This window comes from Solanum lycopersicum, chromosome 11, assembly GCF_036512215.1.
Source record: "Solanum lycopersicum chromosome 11, SLM_r2.1".
Classification (NCBI taxonomy): Eukaryota; Viridiplantae; Streptophyta; class Magnoliopsida; order Solanales; family Solanaceae; genus Solanum; species Solanum lycopersicum.
In genome coordinates, this window is record NC_090810.1 from 58724545 (window position 1) to 58743455 (window position 18911).

General features: G+C 35.1%; 2 protein-coding genes across 2 annotated transcripts; both read right to left on the reverse strand.

Annotated features, from left to right (window-relative positions):
- Positions 1–109: 109 nt before the first annotated feature.
- LOC101265307 (uncharacterized) lies at positions 110–10612 on the reverse strand. The gene is made up of 14 exons (XM_004251027.5): positions 10181–10612; positions 8334–8497; positions 6948–7051; positions 6194–6260; positions 4975–5067; positions 4731–4895; positions 4502–4642; positions 4328–4405; positions 3302–3414; positions 3163–3223; positions 1968–2135; positions 1031–1132; positions 711–800; positions 110–540 (listed from the first exon to the last, which is right to left on the reverse strand). The coding sequence occupies exons 1-14, from the start codon at positions 10464–10466 to the stop codon at positions 478–480; spliced, it is 1695 nt and encodes a 564-aa protein (XP_004251075.1). The 5' UTR covers positions 10467–10612; the 3' UTR covers positions 110–477.
- Positions 10613–11913: 1301 nt separating this feature from the next.
- Positions 11914–18398, reverse strand: LOC101265893 (uncharacterized). Its single transcript, XM_004251029.5, has 10 exons — positions 18100–18398; positions 17384–17550; positions 17191–17295; positions 17033–17089; positions 16255–16335; positions 15756–15790; positions 15395–15484; positions 15142–15298; positions 14807–14993; positions 11914–12288 (listed from the first exon to the last, which is right to left on the reverse strand). Exons 1-9 carry the CDS (start codon positions 18242–18244, stop codon positions 14874–14876), a joined length of 957 nt encoding a protein of 318 aa, XP_004251077.1. The 5' UTR covers positions 18245–18398; the 3' UTR covers positions 11914–12288; positions 14807–14873.
- Between the last annotated feature and the right edge of the window lie 513 nt (positions 18399–18911).

Genomic DNA, 18911 nt, shown 5'->3' on the forward strand with positions numbered 1-18911 from the left:
TTTGACTATTTCTGTTGTATCATGCACATATGATCAGAGTGATACGTATCTATATATGTTTAAAACGGTACGTAGACGTGCTACTGGGCTGAAAACGTAGTAAAGAACATAACTAAAAGTGTCTTTACTTGATATTAATTAATAATACAAATTGCATGTTATAATCTGGAAACAACTTATTTTTCGATAGTTTCAATGGTTAACTGTCTGCAAATCAATGTGATAACTGCCGGCAAATTAATATGAAGCTCGAAGTTAACATCTCTAAGTAGCATGTTATGGAAATTACATTTGTAACTAAGCAAAAAATTTATAACTATGCATGTAGTCGCACCACCAAAGTAAAATATGTGGAGTTTCTCCCATGGAAATTCGTCGAAAGCTTCTAAATAACGACACGTTAAACTACAGATCGATGGTGAGCAATTCATAGTTTACTGGAGACCTCAAGTGTGAACATATCCCCACCTCAAGAAATCACACAGCTTTCACTTTCCGGGATGGAGGACGTCGGAATAGACTGATAAGATCGTCAAGACCCTGTTGAGCAATACCAGAGTCACATTCAGTTTTTCAATCTTTTTGTTTCCATAGCCGATCCAAATTAGTATGGAGGTGCAGTAGTAGTTGCTATAGTAGTATAAGCAACAAAATGAAATTTGCAGAGCAGAAGGAAGGCATTGAGAGCTAAACAAACCAGAAAGACATACCCTGGTGGTGATAACGAGAAAACTGAAAAGTGTTATCAAGTATGATCCAAGAACCAACAGCAAGAGCAAGTCAAAAGTCACGCTCGCAACCTACAGTAAAAAGAAAATATATTTTGTACAGCTCATTAGCTATAGAAAATAGTTGCCAACGCTAAGTTAGGCAAGTGAGACTCAAGATAGGCCTATGTATTAGAATTACGATTGGACCCTAAACAAATCAAGTATGATCAATGATGAAATGTATTGTAATTAGCAGACACACATGAGTATTGGACAGGTAGTAGTGGCAAGGAGACGGAAGAGGGAATGGTCTTACACACCTGATATACATGTAATCTGCCACTAATTGAATCATAAAAAGTGAAAGTCTCGTCTAGCGTCTCATGCTGTACATTCACCTCAGCAGTATGATCAGCTAATTCCTGCAGAAGTATAAAGCACATGTGATCAAAACGAGGGAGGGAAGGAAAGGCTATCACAAAGAGCTCAAATTGCTATATGACAATGCCAGAGTTATTTTTTCGTTAAGCGATCTTAAAAATGAAAATTTATGGACTAACACTTACGAAAGGTGGACATCATTTTTTTGGTGTTTATGTGTCAACAAACAAGAATTCAGGATTATGTTGATCTTTTCATATGTTAAGTTTATCAATTTTCCGGAATGTGTCACCTACTCTGTTTGAATTCAAATATTGTGGGTCCATTGTTGCACGACCTATTAATTGATACTCATTATTTTCGTGTGTGTTAGTCCACGAATACTCCAGAATAAGTGATTGACTTTGTATGAGCTCAAATTTTGTGGGTCCACTGGTGACGACCTATTAAATGATACTCATTGTTTTTGAAGGACGGACATCGCTTTTTTGGAGTTTCTGTGTCATGAAATAGGAATTTCCAGAATTGTCTCATTTTTTATGGGTATTAGTCCATAAATATTACGAAATATGTGTGACAGACTCAGTTTGAGCTCAAATTTTGTGGGTTCATTGGTGACAACCTATTAAAATTTACTAATTGTTTTTGAAAGGCAGACATCCTTTTTCGGAGTTAATGTGTCACAGAAGGGGGCGAGAACAGGGGATAGAGGCTAATTATTTATACTATCAAGGAAAGGAAAAAGGATAACAAGAGACACATTATCTAATAGTGTAGAATGACCAGCACGAGCATTAGTGATAGTGATGCATGTGCATCGACATGTCTCTATATGTTAACATGATTTAAAAGATTTCAAAGAAAGGATGGTAGTACCTTTTGCAGTGCCATGATAAGTGGGTCACTCTTTGAAAGAAAAGGTGCCACTCGAGAGGTAGTAGACAAAAGATCCAGCCAGGACCGTACATAGGAAGGATTGACAGCTAAACTACCATCGTCTGCAAATATATTTGTGCCTTTTCCTTCCTGGCTGTATATATGTCTCTGTGTACATTACTTGTTAGACAGCACAACTACCATATCCTTTAACAAATGTAAAAAAAAAAAAAGATATTTCTCATCGGGGATATAATAAGCAACATTTCATACTCAATTACATAACAGAAAGTATACCAAAAATAACAAGGCATACAAGGCTGCAAAATAATGTGTCCACATGAAAATCTATAGAAAAAAATTCTTTTTCCAGAGAAGTCCTACCACCAAAACATCTTACATACAGCACACTCCAAGAAGATTAACAATAGACAAAACACTGTCGTACAAACAGTGAGAAAGGCACACGGAGCGTTGTACTCCATATTAACTCTTGATCTTCAAAACTTGTTTTGAACTTCCAAGGCCATATTTATCATAGATACTTTTAGTAAGATGCCCATCTAATATGGCATGTAGTTCTATACATACATCCTGAAATTGTTAGATTTATCCTCATCCTAAGGATCTTTAACAGTTATGCTTCAACAAAATCATGTAAAATTCTAGTATTGTTCATCTGACTAATTTAAAGAGAAGGTGCAACAACAATAAAATAGCATATAATTAATTTATGAGCTAAAAAAACTACTTCCAGGAATTGACCAGAGCTTTAATGTTCTTGTGGAAACATGAAGAGACCTTCAAATGAAAGTAAATTTGTCAATTGAATGAAGTCATGGAATGACGATGTAGATATGGTTCACTAAACTATCTTGTTTATGTCAATTAAATTATGAGGTTTATGTTGATTATGTATAAAACTGTATGCATGCAAAGCATTAAACACAATGAATATCTTAACAAAAAGAGAAAGTCATAGAAGTGACACACATAAAAGTTCCCATGAGAGGCCAAAGAAGCCTCCCCTTATTATTTTTCAATTTAAAACAGTTCGGTCACAGTTGTCTATTTCTCAAAAAGAAGAAAATGTCACTTGAAGGTTGGTTGTTTGATGGTTAATAAAATCAGATTTCTATCATTATTATTTCATCATGTTTGGAACAGGTTTGGCGGCAAAGATGTAGATACTTACTGCTACACTTTCAGCAACAAGCTTGACACTTCGAATGATGGAGGCTTCACTAACAGAACGTCTGAGAACAGAAAACAAGGATTTCAGCTGATTGCGATCAAAAGAATTTTGAAAATAGGATATAGAGTTCAGTACTAACCTGTTATCAGACAAACTTCCAGTGCCTTCTAACAATTCAGGTGCAGTAGAAAGCTCAGAAATTGTTGCTGCAGTGACTCGCAGCCTTGAAAACTGCTCATGCTCCCAGGCTACCTACATTATTTTAGTAGCTTTAGCACAGAAACTATTACACATGGCCTTCTAAGGAAATAAGACAAGTCAAAATGGCAGGAGCAACTGATATTCAACTACAAAACCAAGCTCAATAACTTAGTGCTCAATCAGTGTTAATACTATTCAATATAGCTACAAATGAGCTGGGAAAATCTCAACCCTACCCCAACATAAGATCAGATGGAAAGCTTCCTCCTTCACAAGAGAGAATGCTAAATAGAAGTTTGAATAAACAGTTCCTGGGGGGATAGCAGCCAAGGAGAAGATGTTTGAAGGAGAAAAAGAATACTCAGATGCCAGAACATTGAGATTGTCACTAAATCACCAGTTTAATATAACTGACTACTAAAACCCAAAACCAGAAAACACTCTATGGTTATAACCAGACAGATTCTGCCACTGACATAATCTCATTTTTTTAAGTACCATTGCTCTTGTTACAAATCTCACCAGAAATGTAACCAAGCACAAACCCAACCACAACTAGCAGAGTACTATGTCATACACACTAACAAGGAGTTGCACCATGGCAAAAATTGTCAAATTGGTTAAATAGGAAAATAGTAAGCAAATTTGATCAAATAGAATGGCAAACTGTATGTTTTCACAAAAATAATCTGCTTAAGTTAGATCCATGTTTAATGCAGGGGAAAGAGGAATAATTTCTCCAACTTTGCAGCAGTCAATTTCACACAAAAAACAACATTTAATTTTTTTACTTCGACATGAAAACAGAAATTCCATCACAACATCAGAAAACAGTCCCCAATGCCACCAAATATCGTTTTTCCCAAAGATATTTCTGAGGCTCTAAAGCTGGCCCAAGGATCTGAATATAAATGAAGTCAAAGAACAGGTCTGACCCAATAGATAAGAAGAGATGTGTGCTTACTCGAGGACTGGAGATGTTTATTTTTTTGTGCTTAAGACCAACTTGAAGCCCCGATTCTTCTGCTACACTGGAGAAACCCTACAAACAGAGACTTTTAGACTAGAAAGGATTGTGGTAGAAGTAACAAAAATTGAAATACTCCAAGATTCTTTCAGTTGATGCAATAATCCATACCTGAAATATTTGTTGTATGTATGTGTTTTCAGGAGGTTTAGAAACATGAAGATGTAACTCATTGCCCAAGGAGCCAAGACTATTCAAGCAAATGGCATAGTCGATACTCTCCCGTAGGCGTTGGTCAAAACTTCGAAGCCACTGAAGAGAAAGAAACTACAGATTGAAAAGACACAGCAAGATATACTGCAACTTATGCATAGAAAATGCTCAGGAAGGAGTAGTGCACCTTCTGAGTTCCGTTGAAGTTATAAGGCCCACCAGACGTCAATCCAAAAAGTAAGTTATATCTACCCCTTGTTTTAGGATTTGAATACAGAACAGAAAACAGCCTAGCTATCTCAAGAAGTGCCACAACACCACTTCCATTGCTATCACTTCCAACTGACAATGCCTGCAGATTATACCATGATTAAGTGATTAATGTCAGAGTGGATAGTGGCATCTCACAAGTTAACGCAAGTATCATTTACCGGTGCAGCCCCAAACGTGTCATACGAAGCCACTATGGCAATAGTAGGGAGTTGACTTGAGTCTCCATCAGGTTTAAGCCCGGGTAACCATCCCTGAATTCAGCCCCAAAGAAAAATGTGAACATCCCTTATAATAAATGCTCAATAAATTAACTTCCAAATAGCAGTTAACTACATTTTAACTTTATTGATTAACTTAGCTATTACTTCTTTGAGAATTGGTAAGTTAGCCAGTGCATATTTTAGATTGCTATTGTAAGATATTTGAGCATCTGTACTATAATAATTCAAGAAATAATCTATGGTAACTAGGAAATTTGAGAATGACTGTAGAACAAAATTTTGATTTACAACTACAGGGAAATAAATCTATGAAATGAATAAATAGGGAAATCCAAAACGTCAAATGGTATTTGTAACTACAGAGGGAGTTGCAATATACACAGCATCTTCTGCGTGCAAATGAAGTACCGCAAACATTTCCAACTACCTAAATTAATGCGGTTAATTTGGGCAACCAAAGAAAGAAAAGTATATTCTCTACATGGGAAAATGAAACAAGTAGATCCACTTCCTTTCCTAAATTGACATCAATATGAACAAACGATGTTTATATACATATTACTAACCATATATAGTCTAGTTACTACAGGTTTAATTTGGTTCTGACTGTGTTATCCTATTGCTTGGATATCAGCTAGCAACATGTAGTAGCTAGGACATCCGATCAAAATGCATATAATTGAGGATAGCTTTATGCTTCCTTCCAGGAGTGATGAGCCATATATAACAAGTATGCCACCACATATTGTATTCATATTCCATAGTGCTTGGACAGCAAGATCTGAGTGTCCAGCCAGATCAGAATCATAAGAATGAAGGAAAAGCTTATTGCTTTTCCTTGCTTCTAGAATCATAAGCCAGAGATAGTAAGTATGCCAACACTAACAATATCAAGTAACAACACGCTATGAATTAAATTTGTAGACACCTGCATCCCCTATACACTAAAAAATTCCTCCTCAATCTCATCAATAGCTAATTACATTAAAGCAAAGCAGTAGCTCCAATAAAATCTGAGAGAAAATGACCACAACTGATAGAGAAAGGGGAGATAAATTTTAGTTATCAAGCATGTTGTCTTTTTAGGCTAGTACGGGTGGTCAATGTCATTAGAAAATTCATAGTAAATCAAACTTCTCAGGAAGTGAACTAGAACCTGAATATTTGTAATGGTGGGAGATGCAATTTTCTTAGGATCTGAGGCAGCAACAACAAGCTTGTATCTGTAGACATGTGATCAGTGGAATCATTAACAAGAGAAAGTGAAACCAATTTGACAATTCAAACTGAACCACAATGACAGAAACAATATGCCAAATATCTGATACTCATTCTGGTCCATGTCCTCTGACACATTTTCCTTCTAGGGACACAAAATTAGTTGATAAACTTAATAGATAGTAACTGAAAAATCATTCAACAGTTGCAATAACTTGAATTTTCAAAGCAACTTTATATACGATTTCATCATTTACTTTAATATTTGACACGTTACATGTTGTGCTAGTTATTTAAGAAAACAAATAAATATATGCACAACCAGTTAGTTGCCAAATATTCTGATGTAGTTACATTTTTCTTTTCTTATTTTCTATCTTTGCGTGGACAAGCATGTATCCAGTAGACAGATCACTGATAGTAATCCAACTTATCAGTTCAAAATCTTATTTTGACAGTAACAAAATCTGAAGAGTTAGCTGAAGAATAAAGATGAACAGAAGCATTTAAATTTATAATGGAGACTGCAGATGGTATAGAAATTTAACAAGCTCATTAACAACAAAAACAAATTAATCAGACTGTTTAGAGATCTGTAGGACATCAGTCCAGTATTGTCATGTTTTAGTAACTTGTCATAAAGCAAAAGAGGCAGCGTCTCTCTCAGCAATAATAATGAGACACAAACTTACCCGCCTGTTGTAGCAGTTGCAGGTTGACCACTAGCATCATTTCTCTTGACTTCAGCTAGTACAGCATTGATATTATCATCCTCAAAAGCAAAATACACAGGATACTGGAAGAGAATATCATACAGTTAAACAATCACTAAATTTATATCATATAGATGAAATCAACATGAGGAAAATGCAAATAAACCACAAATGCTATCCACGCAAGATAAGTCTGGTGAAGTCAGTAGATAAGCAATACAAAATTAAAAACTCTATCCAATACCAAAAGTCACATTTTCCTATATTTGAAAGAGAAGTTGTCACAAAATGCTGTGAACTCAATTATATAAAATCACATATAAATGGAGTCACAGGTCCATGCACTACACCTTTTTTTTTATCAGGTAAATAATATTTTCATTAATGAACATGGCCAAAAAGCCATATCCAGGAGGTAAATCAAAAGGTAAAGAATCTACAAACATGCACGACACTTATCTTTTCTGGAAACTTCAACTCCCTGTTCTAATACAAAATTAGGTTCTAAAATACTTATCCAATTTATGATAATACCTAGATTAGTTCATATAAGTCAGAGGGAGTTGCAACTACAATTGCTCAATTTTCTTTTGTTCTATGAACAATTGGAAGGATAGACTATACATATGGACATTGTTTTTAACATAATATTATACTTATCTCATCCTTGCGAAAAGGAAGTCTAAGGCAAATATTCCATATGCGAAAGATAACCTTCTTTTAAAAATAAAAAAATAAAAAATGGCAAGGTTGTATTCTTCAGCAGTAAGGATATGTTGGCTACTGGGATAATTACAGATTTCCTATCAAATCTATAATCTGATCTATATCATCTAATACAAAGTTGTTCACACCAAAAAAGTAAAGATACTATACAATTCCATCAATAACCGTCATAGTCATCATAATCCACATCAAATCACTGTCAATGCCTCTATGACATTCTGTTTTTATCATACTGAGCCACCATGTTCCTATATATACAATATTTTAGTATTTTACTAGGATTGACTAAAACTACTTTGAGTGTTCATATTCATCACTTTAAAATGATTTGACCTTCATTTTTTATCACCAAATATAGTTGGTTACTATTACTAAAAATTGATTTTCCCAAAAAAAAAAAAAAAAAGGAAACCACTGATGATTAGAGAATTATTTAATTATGACAGATTAAATCTGCTAGACAGCAAGAATAAACCAAAACGAACAAAACAAAATAGGCCCCTAAACAAAGGTCAAGGCATCTTTTAGGAACATGATTAAGGTGTAGTATAAATCTAATGCATCACACCGCTGAAGATAACCAGGTGCAAAAAAAAACAGAAAAGAAGAAAAAGATAATCAAGGATGTGTTTGCCTCACAGGAATGTTAGCATGAATAAGCAACCGTTCCAGCTCAGACACTTTATTTCTCAGAAGGTCAAAATTTTCATCACGACCAACTGCAGTCTCTACTTTTTCTGGACTAAATTGAGGCGGCAGTAAAAGAAGTAAGCCCCCTAATAGCTTGCCCTGTCCAATGTATTCTGCAATAAATGGAAATATGAAGAACAAGGCCATTACATGAGAGACTGAAGAATTGGGGAAAACACAAATCACTAAAACTAAGTACTCATATATGTTGTACAATCAACTAATAGGTTTAATTTATTTTCTTTCAGACAATAAACTAAGTTGAAGATCCTATTCCAGAATTCAACTTAAAAGATTCTTTTTTTCTTTATCAAAAGATTTTTTAAGTTGAATTTCTGGAATAAGTTTTCTTTCTGCAACTGTCAGAATTTAATGTACCCTTTAGCAGAGTTAGCAATACAACAAACAAAAAAAATGATATCAGAACAAGTCAACAACAATTAAACAATTCAAGAGAAGTCAACCAGAAGTACTTTAGCAGACTTATTGCATTAAAAATGAATGCCAAGGCGGAGAACAGGAAAAGAAATATATAGAAGTGCAAAACAAAGGAATCAATTCAAATAATAAGGTAGTAGTCAAGCATTCGTGTTTTTGTGACACTAGAACTCAATGTCCCAAACGGTGAAAAGAGAGCCCCATTGCTGAGAATAGTTGTTCACAAAGTAATACATTTTTTGTGAATACACCAGAATCTTAAGACTGTTCAGTCTTAAATCAGTTTGTCCTTTCTAGATCCAAAAAAAAATCAGTTTGTCCTTTCTTTGTAGGATATATTTTAATCAGCTGTCAAGCTACTGTCATTTCCTGAAGTTTATAGGACAAGTTGATTAAGCACCTAAAAGCATAGAGTTGCATAAATGACTTTTGTCTTGTTTCTTCTGGCCAATTGTTCTACTTGAAATTGCTCAGTGTTGTTCCTTACCATTGCCGTTAGCAAATCGTCTAATATTTGACTTTTAATTGACAAAGCAGCTCCAGCATGAAATAGGTGGACTTTATGTCCGAAATTGTTCAAGAAAAGAAGTCTAAATCTACTCCCCAAATTTTAACAATAGTTTAAATTACTCTCAGTTTGAAGTTCCATTAGGTGTCAAGGACAAAAAAAGAGACTTTCCTAATGGAGGGGGCAAAGATTAGACCAGTTTAATGGACGGCAAAGTGGCTTAGTTTCAGACAGTTGAAATCTACACTACAATCCTCCCAGAAAGGAACAACAGAAGTCTCAATGGAATCTCATCTCCAAACCACTCCCTAAAACCAGACATTTACTTATTTATTTTATCTGGAGCAACCTAACCCCTATAAATAACCGTGATCATTTTCTGGACTTTGTTAGCTAGCTCCCTTTCATTAGACATGTCGGAGCTAAAACATTCTCTTTTGTACCTTTAGCATCTTCTTGATGCCATTTACTGAAACTTCATACTTCATCCTAAAAGAAGTAGCAATTGCTATAAAAAAAACACTGACAATAATGAACAAGCTACATAGCTGAACAATGCTAGTACATGCAACTTGGGAACACCAAATTCATCTAAGCGATTATTGAATAAATAAAACAACTTTAAAATGTAGTTATGATTTGGTTAAAGCAACAACTTCAAGTTTCAACAGAAACTTTCTATTGCTAACGCAATTTCACCGATAAAAACAACTACTTAAAGATCACTTTTTTCTTAAAAACTGGAAAAAAAGAAGAAGCAGCTGAACCAAAATGACAAATAACGAACGAGCTTCTGAGCTAAACTACAGCTAACAAAAGCAAAATAAAGATTTCGAGATAACTAGCGAACCTTTAATGAGATCGAGGTCCAATTCACGAACAGGAAGCATGAGTACAGTGCGAGAGAGATCTACAGTTGAGCTAGAAGCGAAGAACGAGGAGCCGGCGTGGTGATTGAGAGTAGCGAGCCGAGATCCGAAAGGGACACCGGAGAGATCATACTGAACCAAGCGATAAACGTCGACGACCGTGACGGCGTCGCAGAAGTCAACACATGCAACAAGGATTAACGCCAATGCTACCACCGGATAGTAGACGGGATCCAATGCCGCCGGCCGTCTCTGAGAATTCGCCATTGAAGAATGGCTGCTGGGGTGGGGGGTGGGGGTGGGGGGTAGGGTTCTGCAGAAGAGAAATATCCGATGGATGAGTTGATGCTAATAGGCTGCGTATTGTAATGGAAGTGTCTTTTGTGGAGTGGTAGTGGAAGTGATGAATAAAGTTTTTTATTTTTTTTAAAAGAAAATTTATATACTTATAAAATAAACGTTGTTATCTCGATTCGATTTTTATAAAACTTATTAGTTCGATTCATTGGTTATTGATTTTTAGGCATGTTATCAAGATATTAACTTATCGATTTGACGGTAAGTGTTACCACTAAGATTTAACACAAAAATAAATAAATCATTAAAGGTCACGCAGAAGTTAGAAACAATGTAACAAACTAAAATCATGTACATGAGTTGACAAATTGAATCTTGTTCAAAAGCAAACACTGACACATGGTGAAGTAACTCAGAGTTTGAGACATACAAAAAATTAATTATGAAACTGAATCTTGAATCGAAGACTTTATATACCAAATGATATAAATATAATTTAATAATTTACTATCGTATTATCGATTAATCCTTTAAGAAAAAAATCTCAAACCGTTAAAAACAAATAGCCCAATAATTAAAAAAATCAAAACCATTATCGAAATTACTAAATTAATAACTTATTAACGAAAAACTAATAACTTTTTTTTATTTGAGTTATTAATTTCGATTCGATATTGAATGAAACATGGCTAATATCTTCAAAGTTAGTTTAGAAGAGAAATTTATAAATTATATACAAGGAGAAAACCAACCATATAAATCGAATAGAGAGGAATAAAGAATTTTGTTTAGGAGTATTTTGAGAATTAGAAAATATATCATAGATAAAATAATTTTAAAATAATTAAGGGAAAATGCACAAGTACCTTTTGACCTATGTTCGAAATTCAAGAGACACACTTATACAATACTAAGGTCCTATTATCCCTGAACTTATTTTATTAGTAATTTTCTATCCTTTTTTCGGCCTATGCGGCACTAACTTGGAAAAAAAATCAATCAGCGTTGAGTCCACAAGATAGTGTCACGTAGGCCAAAAAGAGATGGAAAAGTGTCTCTGAAATTTCAAGTATAGATTAACATGGTAATTGTGCATTATCCCAATAATTAAATCAAACAAAACTAATAAGCTAAAAGACCATAAGTTACTATATAGTAAACAAACATATCCAGAATACATAAATTAAAAATCCTAACTTTGTCTCCGCAGATAAATAAAACAATGCAAAGAGCAATTGTCTTCATGCCATTTCAAATTCAGCTTACAACCTCTCAAAGATTATTGAGAGCTGAAATGTAAACCCCTTTTCGATCATCAGAACTCTATTTTTTCTGTTACAAACAAGTTGGATTGGCAATATGAATCCTCTAATGGTGAAGAAACATACAATAAAGATAATTTACTTAGTGACTCAACTTAAAAAGGGGAAACAACCAAGGATATATTAACACTTGCAAAAGTCACACTGAAGTTGGATCAAACTAAAACACCAACACTTTATAAGTTGTTCCCCATGAGCCCTCACAAAGATGCTTAAGAGAATAAGAGGCATGTCAAATACTTGGTAAACAGTGCTCTATATATATTCTATACATCACTCTACTAGAGTTGTCTCTACAAAATGTCTGTGGATGGTCTATCATAAATCTTTTGAATGAACTTTTTACTCTCGAAGCCTGGCAGTGTAATATTCATCCCTTCGATCTTGCTTTCTTAAAAGGCAAGACATCATAAAGCTTGTCCTACTCTGCAAAGATTCAGCTTGCTGTTTGTCGGTTACTCTCTGTTAGGCTGCAGAAGAAGTGGTGTTAAAGAGCAAAAGAGACATAGTCTTGTTTCTACGGCATGATCATTAACAGCAAGATCAAAATGGAATGTAAAATCCAAACCTCAAAACTGTAAAAGTCGAGACATGATATACGACCCTACAAGCGATTTCAAGTTTAGGTATTTGATACTATGGCAGAGTCTTGTTTATATTTCGTCTGAAATAACATTCACGAGCTGTTCTTCTTTATCCGAACCGCAATACACGGTGACAGATGCATTATCTTTTCTTTTTTTTGTAACTGAGAAATTCCTAAGGTCCAGAGGCACACAGCTTAAAAATCGAAGGATAATGGACCTGTTCTAGCCTTCCACACTTAAATATTAGCTTTCTCTTCAGTAGAGTTCAAACACATGTCATGTGCCTAACCCATACATCATGCTTAAGTGAAAGAAACAATTATCCTTTTACTAATATCTGGTTCAGTCCTCTTTTTTTATGACTAGGGAAACCCGCAGCGCTACCCTTTGGATGCACATGGGGTGTAAAACCCCGCTCCTATGTAATAACTCTCAAATCACACAGGAGAGGTAACCCGCGGTAGGCAAGCCCGGTGCGACGAGCTCGACCCAAAAGGAAAATTCCCTTGCTTTCGCCGGCAAGGGGTTCCGAACTTGAGACCTCCAACAAGAAAATCCCAAGCCCAAACCACTGGGCCACCCCGATTGCTAAATTTTTTTGTTACAGGCACAGCATAATACAACAGTTGCTAGGATTTTCTTCTCCTCTGTCTGCAGCTACGACTCAGTCAATCTCTCAAACTTCTCGTACTTAGAACAGCCCATCCTTAAGTATATCTGCAAAGCTCGGAGTTTTTAAATTTAGAGTGGAATTTGCGACATCAGACTTGCCACAGCCAACCATTGACGAATCTCATCAGATCGGATAGTAATTTTGGAAGAAATAGGAAAGGAGAAGAAAAGAGATGTGCATAAAAAGAATGGTGAGATGGACGAAACCAAAACCAATGAACACCTCATGGTTTGAGAATGGTGGCTAACATACTTCTATTAGAGAGAAAAAGATAATGTTGGGTTACACAGATACTTAGGTTCCATTTTGTAACCAGAAAAGTTTCCAGAATCATCCTGCCCCACAACCACAACGAAATGTCCTTCCTATCTGATATGATCAAATTACACTTGAAATTTCTATCCAATCCAAGAATTGGTTTGGGGTATCTTCTCTACTCTGTAAGATCCAAAAAAAAAAAAGATTTCTCTACATCTATTCCTCGTGATACTAGTTGAACTGTTGAACTCCACCTTAGTGCTCTTTAATCATCTGGCTTATATTTGGGGAGTTCAGACACTACATTTTGGTAGTATGGGTACCCCCCACCCACCCACCCACCCCCTCTAGCTATGTGTGTGTGTGTTGATAAGCAACAAGAAAGCCCTTCCTCTAGATACTATTTATGAGAACATGATCCTTCCTTTGCCAAGTCATTCCCTATTTTCAAAGCCAATTCACTTAGATCCTCATGTGTATTTCTTCTAAGCTAAAGAACTACGACTTAACCACTTGGTATCTCAATTACTTCAATAGTATCTCTGATACTCACATTACAAATATTGCCCCTCTGTAGGCAAAAGCTACTCCCTAGCCATAGCAGACTGTTGGTACCTAGTTCCTATTGCATGATAAATTCTCCAAGATGTCTCATCCTTTTGTGTGTGTGAGCGCACATGCGCAGGGGGCACATGTAGAGAAGTATCTAAGAGTTTGAAGTAATTGAACAACTTCATTTTGGGAGCGAGGTTCTTTGATTTTATTATTACTTTGTATTTCCCTTGCTTTCGATTATCGTATTATTTGCTATTGCTACTATTATTTTCTCCGTTATTTTTCAACATGGTTTTTTCACTACTGTATTTCTTTTTCATACCTGATTTAATATGCTTTATACTTCAACCAAGGGGCTAATAGAAACAACCTCTGTATCTTCACACCAACCTTCCAAGACCCCACTTATGGGATTACATTGGGTATGTTATTGTAGGAAACTATCAAATATATAAGAAGTGCAAAAAGGATCAAAGCACTTTTGGCCTCAAAGAACTATAAGGAACTAAGGAAACACCTTTTTTTTTTGAAGTACAGGAACTTCCTTGACAGAGTAATGTTTACCAGTAACTAATACAGTACGTAAATAAGCCTGTATAGAATGTACATAGTATTGCAAGGAATGTTGATTAATAAGAACATATTTTATTTACTTGCACTAATATATAAGAAAATATCATATAAATTTCTTAAAGGTTTTTTGTGGAGTACATATATAAAAAAAAGAAGTATTTAAGGTATGTTTCCAACTTCTTTTAAAATGATTCTTAATTGCATTCATTGGAAAGTTCATGGTGGTCAATTCTCTAGAACTTCATATGGATCATTAATTGAAAGGAGAGAAGTCCTCAACTGATGGTTTTTGGTATCCACAAAACCTTTGAGATGACTAAAAGCTTTAGAAAGAGTCATTACCCAGAAGGTGTAGTCAGGTAGACATCCAACTTTACCATCGCATCAACAAGTAACATATTCCAGATATTCAGTCACCGGACCCTTCTTCATTCCCAGGAAAAAGAAATTGAAGGTCTTCATTATCTCTGTAGACTTGCACCAGGCAAGCTGCTTTATATACAAACAACCCAACCATGGCAGGAACCAGCTGTTAAGATCCCAAACATATGTCACGTTAACTGATGAACAGCCATAATCAGAGGAATCAAACAGAGGATCGCATAAATAAGTCAAGATTCTAAATTAAATGTATATATAAGTGTTAATTCAAAAGCCGTAAATGTACAAAGCATTACCTGAAAATCAAATAGATCATGGGCGAAATGCTGAGACAATTCCCACAATCCATATATTGCAGCAGGAATCACAAGCCTGGGAGATGAAAGAGCAATGCTGCTGCCTTTAACAGATTTCTCAAAGAAATCCTGCAGATCTTCACTTCGTATTCCGATTCTGAGAGGAAGAAATATTAGATCATCCAATCAATCAAGCTTACCATTCTTATGTGGAGAATAACCAAACAAAAACATAGTTAAGTTATGACATTACTTCTTAAGTTTCTTTTTCGTGAAAATATCAGGAACTGTCTCTTGTGAGAGGTTGTCTGCATGTTGGCAGAGGAGCTGATAGTACAGGCAACTGCATAAGAAATTACAGACAAAATTACCCAGAGAAATAAACCGAATTGAAGATGCAGCCAGTTTTATGGGAAACATAAGCAAAAGAGTAGTTCAAATGTAAAGATTCTACCATAAACATACTTGTAAGGTCTAGATAATGTAAAAGCATATTTCTAGATATTATAAGCTATCCATTTTTAACTGCCTAAATGTGCAAAATTGGGCTGTTTACAAGTACTGGAAGGATCGGTAAACAGGATAGATGGAGTTAAAAATAGTTACAAACAAACCTGAAAACAACTCCTGTCGCATAGCTCAGAGCAGCCTACAGATTGAATAAGTATATCTGTCAGTCCACCGCGGATGAAAATATTTCTAACCTGAAACCTCTTTCATAAGATAGAACAGATGAATAACCCAGTGAAAAAGGTTACCAAAACCAAACCAGTTTTTTCTCATCAAGTAAGCAGTAGAAATGGGAAGAACATTTAATTGGAACAGAAATTGTTCTACTAAGTTGGTTGGGTGGTTATTATTAAAATAGTAACTGTAAGAAAGTATGAACTCAGTGGCTCTCTCTCCATTGCAAGCTTTCCCGGTTGCAGTAAATCAATCACTAATTGTGATTTACACGCATGTGCTCTCCATTGCTTTTCTAGCTCAAGTGAAGATCTAGATAAATATAGCACAACTAAGCATAGCCACCAATGGTTGTGAGGAAACACTATATGCCTTCTATTATAGAATGTCTCATGACCTCAGAACATGTAAAAAAAATCTACCAAATACCTGGACTGATAAAACTACCAAACAGTATCCAGTGCAAGCAGTCCCAATGCCCACCGTTAAGAAAAGTAGCTCCCTCTTAAGCTGCAAGAGGAACAGAAAAATGATCTAAGCCTTGTACATTTAGAACAAAACATAGTTAAATTCATTTGCAGACATCTGTTTTGTGTATCTCAGCGAAGATACTCTCTTATAATTGGATACAACTTCAGTATACCATGTTTCCATAGTCAGAGAATAACATTTGAAATCCTTTCCTTGTCACTTTTCATACTCTTCGGAGCAGCAGGATTTTGTAACAGCCCTTAACTACTCATTTTACTCTTAAAAGTTGGTAAATACTTGTTATATAAATCATTGAACAGATCACACTATGCATGCATAGTGTAGGTGCTCATAGAACCATTCAGACTACCTTTCATCAATAAAATTCTACAATATATCCCATTTTCTTCAATAAGGACATGCAAAGATTTTTGGAAGTAGGAGATAATACAAACACAGAAGAAAAATCTCAGGGTGTTACTAATGTCCTCCATCTAAGACGTCAAAAATTGGCAAATGCAATATCAAGAAGCCCCTTTTCTTTTGGACAACCTTTCACCAAAGTAAATAAAACAACATGAACCACAATAAGGTCATAAGGATGATGGCCAGCAAAAAATATTATGAGTAGAGTCTCCACATTCTAAAACAGCGGTATTTGAATTCCAATGCTATGCAATTATAAATGTTTAAGAATATAAAATAGCAAGAACATAGATGCTTGACCGGGACGTACAGCTTCATATTGGAGAAAGTTTAGCCTTTTCGTTCTTTCCCTGTCATCTTGTATTTCCTGTGCATATCATTAGAAGCATCAATGGCAAAAATCTAAGTACTCATGAATCACAATACTCAAAACACCATTAAAAAGAACAAAAACTTATTAATGAACACCTTAAATGTCCTCTTTTTATTAACTGGCGCCGTGGCGTCACCTGAAAGCCACTCTTTGGTACTTTTCAACTTCAAAAACCCACCTTCATTATCTTCCCCTGATACCTGCATTGGTATCCTTTTGTTTCAAAGTTCAAAAGCAAGCAAACCAATACTAAAAACCTGGAAAACGGAAGGGTAATCAACAAAATACCTCCTCCGATTGAGTAGCCTCACTTGTCCCACTCCCAGCTTCTGCCGAATCAAAACCAGCCACGTTCCTCAGCCAGATTCTATCAGAAATTCTCGAGATAACATCCCCCTTTAACTCTCTATCCCTCAAGAAATCTCGTAGAGCGTCATCCACTGTGACTTCACTCACTTGTGGACAAGAAGATTAAAAAGAAATTACACAAATGGGCAGTAAAAATTTCACAATGCTTCCAAAAAGCATCATTCTTTAGTTTCCAGCAACAAAGTCACTAGGCAAGAATACTAAAAAACACAAATTACTCAAATGGGAAGTTAAAAACTCCACAATGCTTTCAGAAATAGTAATGTTGAGTTACCAGCTACTGGGTCAGTTGAAAAAGAACACGAAAAAAGACGCTAATTGATAAATTTCACAATTCTCCAAAAAAGACAACTACTGAGTTTCCAGCTACAGAGTGTCACTTGAACAAGAAGAAGAAAAACAGCAAATTGCTCAAATGGGTGGTTATAAAATTCACAATTCTCTCTTAAAAAAAGTAACTATTGAGTTTCCAGCTACCGAATCACTTCAGCAAGAAGAAAAAAGAAATGCAAATTACTCAAATGGGTAGTGACAACATTCACAATTCTCTCAGTACAGGTAACTATCGAGCAAATTACTCAAATGGGTAGTAACAAAATTCAAAATTCTTTCAATAAAACATGTATATTCATTACCGGGTCGAGAGGTTTTGAGTACGGATAGTACAGTCGTGAATCTGGGCCGTGCACGGCGCCGCTGCGGTGGCGGAGGAGAGAATTCGACTGAGCTTAAAGGAGAGATGAAGTGAGAGTGATTGGGAATACACAATGGCAGCACCATTTCAGTTCGTATGTATGATACAGAATTTATACAGTATATATAGAGAGAGTTAGAAAAATTGAAGCTAGACTTTGCTTTGCTCTTTTATCTTCTGCAAATTTTTTGCAAACAAAATATCTCTTTGGCCATATATCACTCATTTTATATCAAAAAAACATATCGAGCCTCGAATAAATTTATGTTGAGAGCCTTATAATTTGATTTAGTCGAGATTTAAATATGAGCTCTAAATCATATGTGGGAAACAAAAATAAAAGTATTATACTTTTTCTTTATACAAGTCACAAAATCTCATACATTTTCGGCTATGCATTATCTTCAAAAATTTATCTAATTACAAAAGAAATGGAGTTCGATATATTATTTAACGGGAGGGATGTATTCGAGGGGATAAAAATGTAATCAAAAGGTAATAGAGTTACAAAAAAAATTGGAATTTTTATTGCTTTTAAATACATTCTTTAGTTGTTTAATACGTTACTGAATAGCGATGGTGTATTTAGGGATAGGAATATATTCGACGGGAAGGGGGATGTATTCAATAGGAAATAGAGATATATTCGAAGCGAGAGCAGATTTTTGTAAATTTTTTATATTTTAAGTTGTATATTTATATCATTTTTCTTAATGCATCAAAATATGTATTTAGTATAAAAAGTTAACATTT

What these genes read in the sequence shown, in the direction of transcription:
- LOC101265893 (XM_004251029.5), bottom strand. Translation starts at nt 18,244, where the DNA reads ATGGTGCTGCCATTGTGTATTCCCAATCACTCTCACTTCATCTCTCCT. An exon ending in ACTCAAAACCTCTCGACCCG is followed by an intron (nt 17,551 to 18,099) that starts GTAATGAATATA and finishes CTTGTCCACAAG; the next exon opens with TGAGTGAAGTCACAGTGGAT. An exon ending in ATAAAAAGAGGACATTTAAG is followed by an intron (nt 17,090 to 17,190) that starts GTGTTCATTAAT and finishes TGATATGCACAG; the next exon opens with GAAATACAAGATGACAGGGA.
- LOC101265307 (XM_004251027.5), bottom strand. Translation starts at nt 10,466, where the DNA reads ATGGCGAATTCTCAGAGACGGCCGGCGGCATTGGATCCCGTCTACTAT. An exon ending in TTATTCATGCTAACATTCCT is followed by an intron (nt 7,052 to 8,333) that starts GTGAGGCAAACA and finishes ATTCTCTTCCAG; the next exon opens with TATCCTGTGTATTTTGCTTT. An exon ending in TTATCATGGCACTGCAAAAG is followed by an intron (nt 1,133 to 1,967) that starts GTACTACCATCC and finishes ATACTTCTGCAG; the next exon opens with GAATTAGCTGATCATACTGC.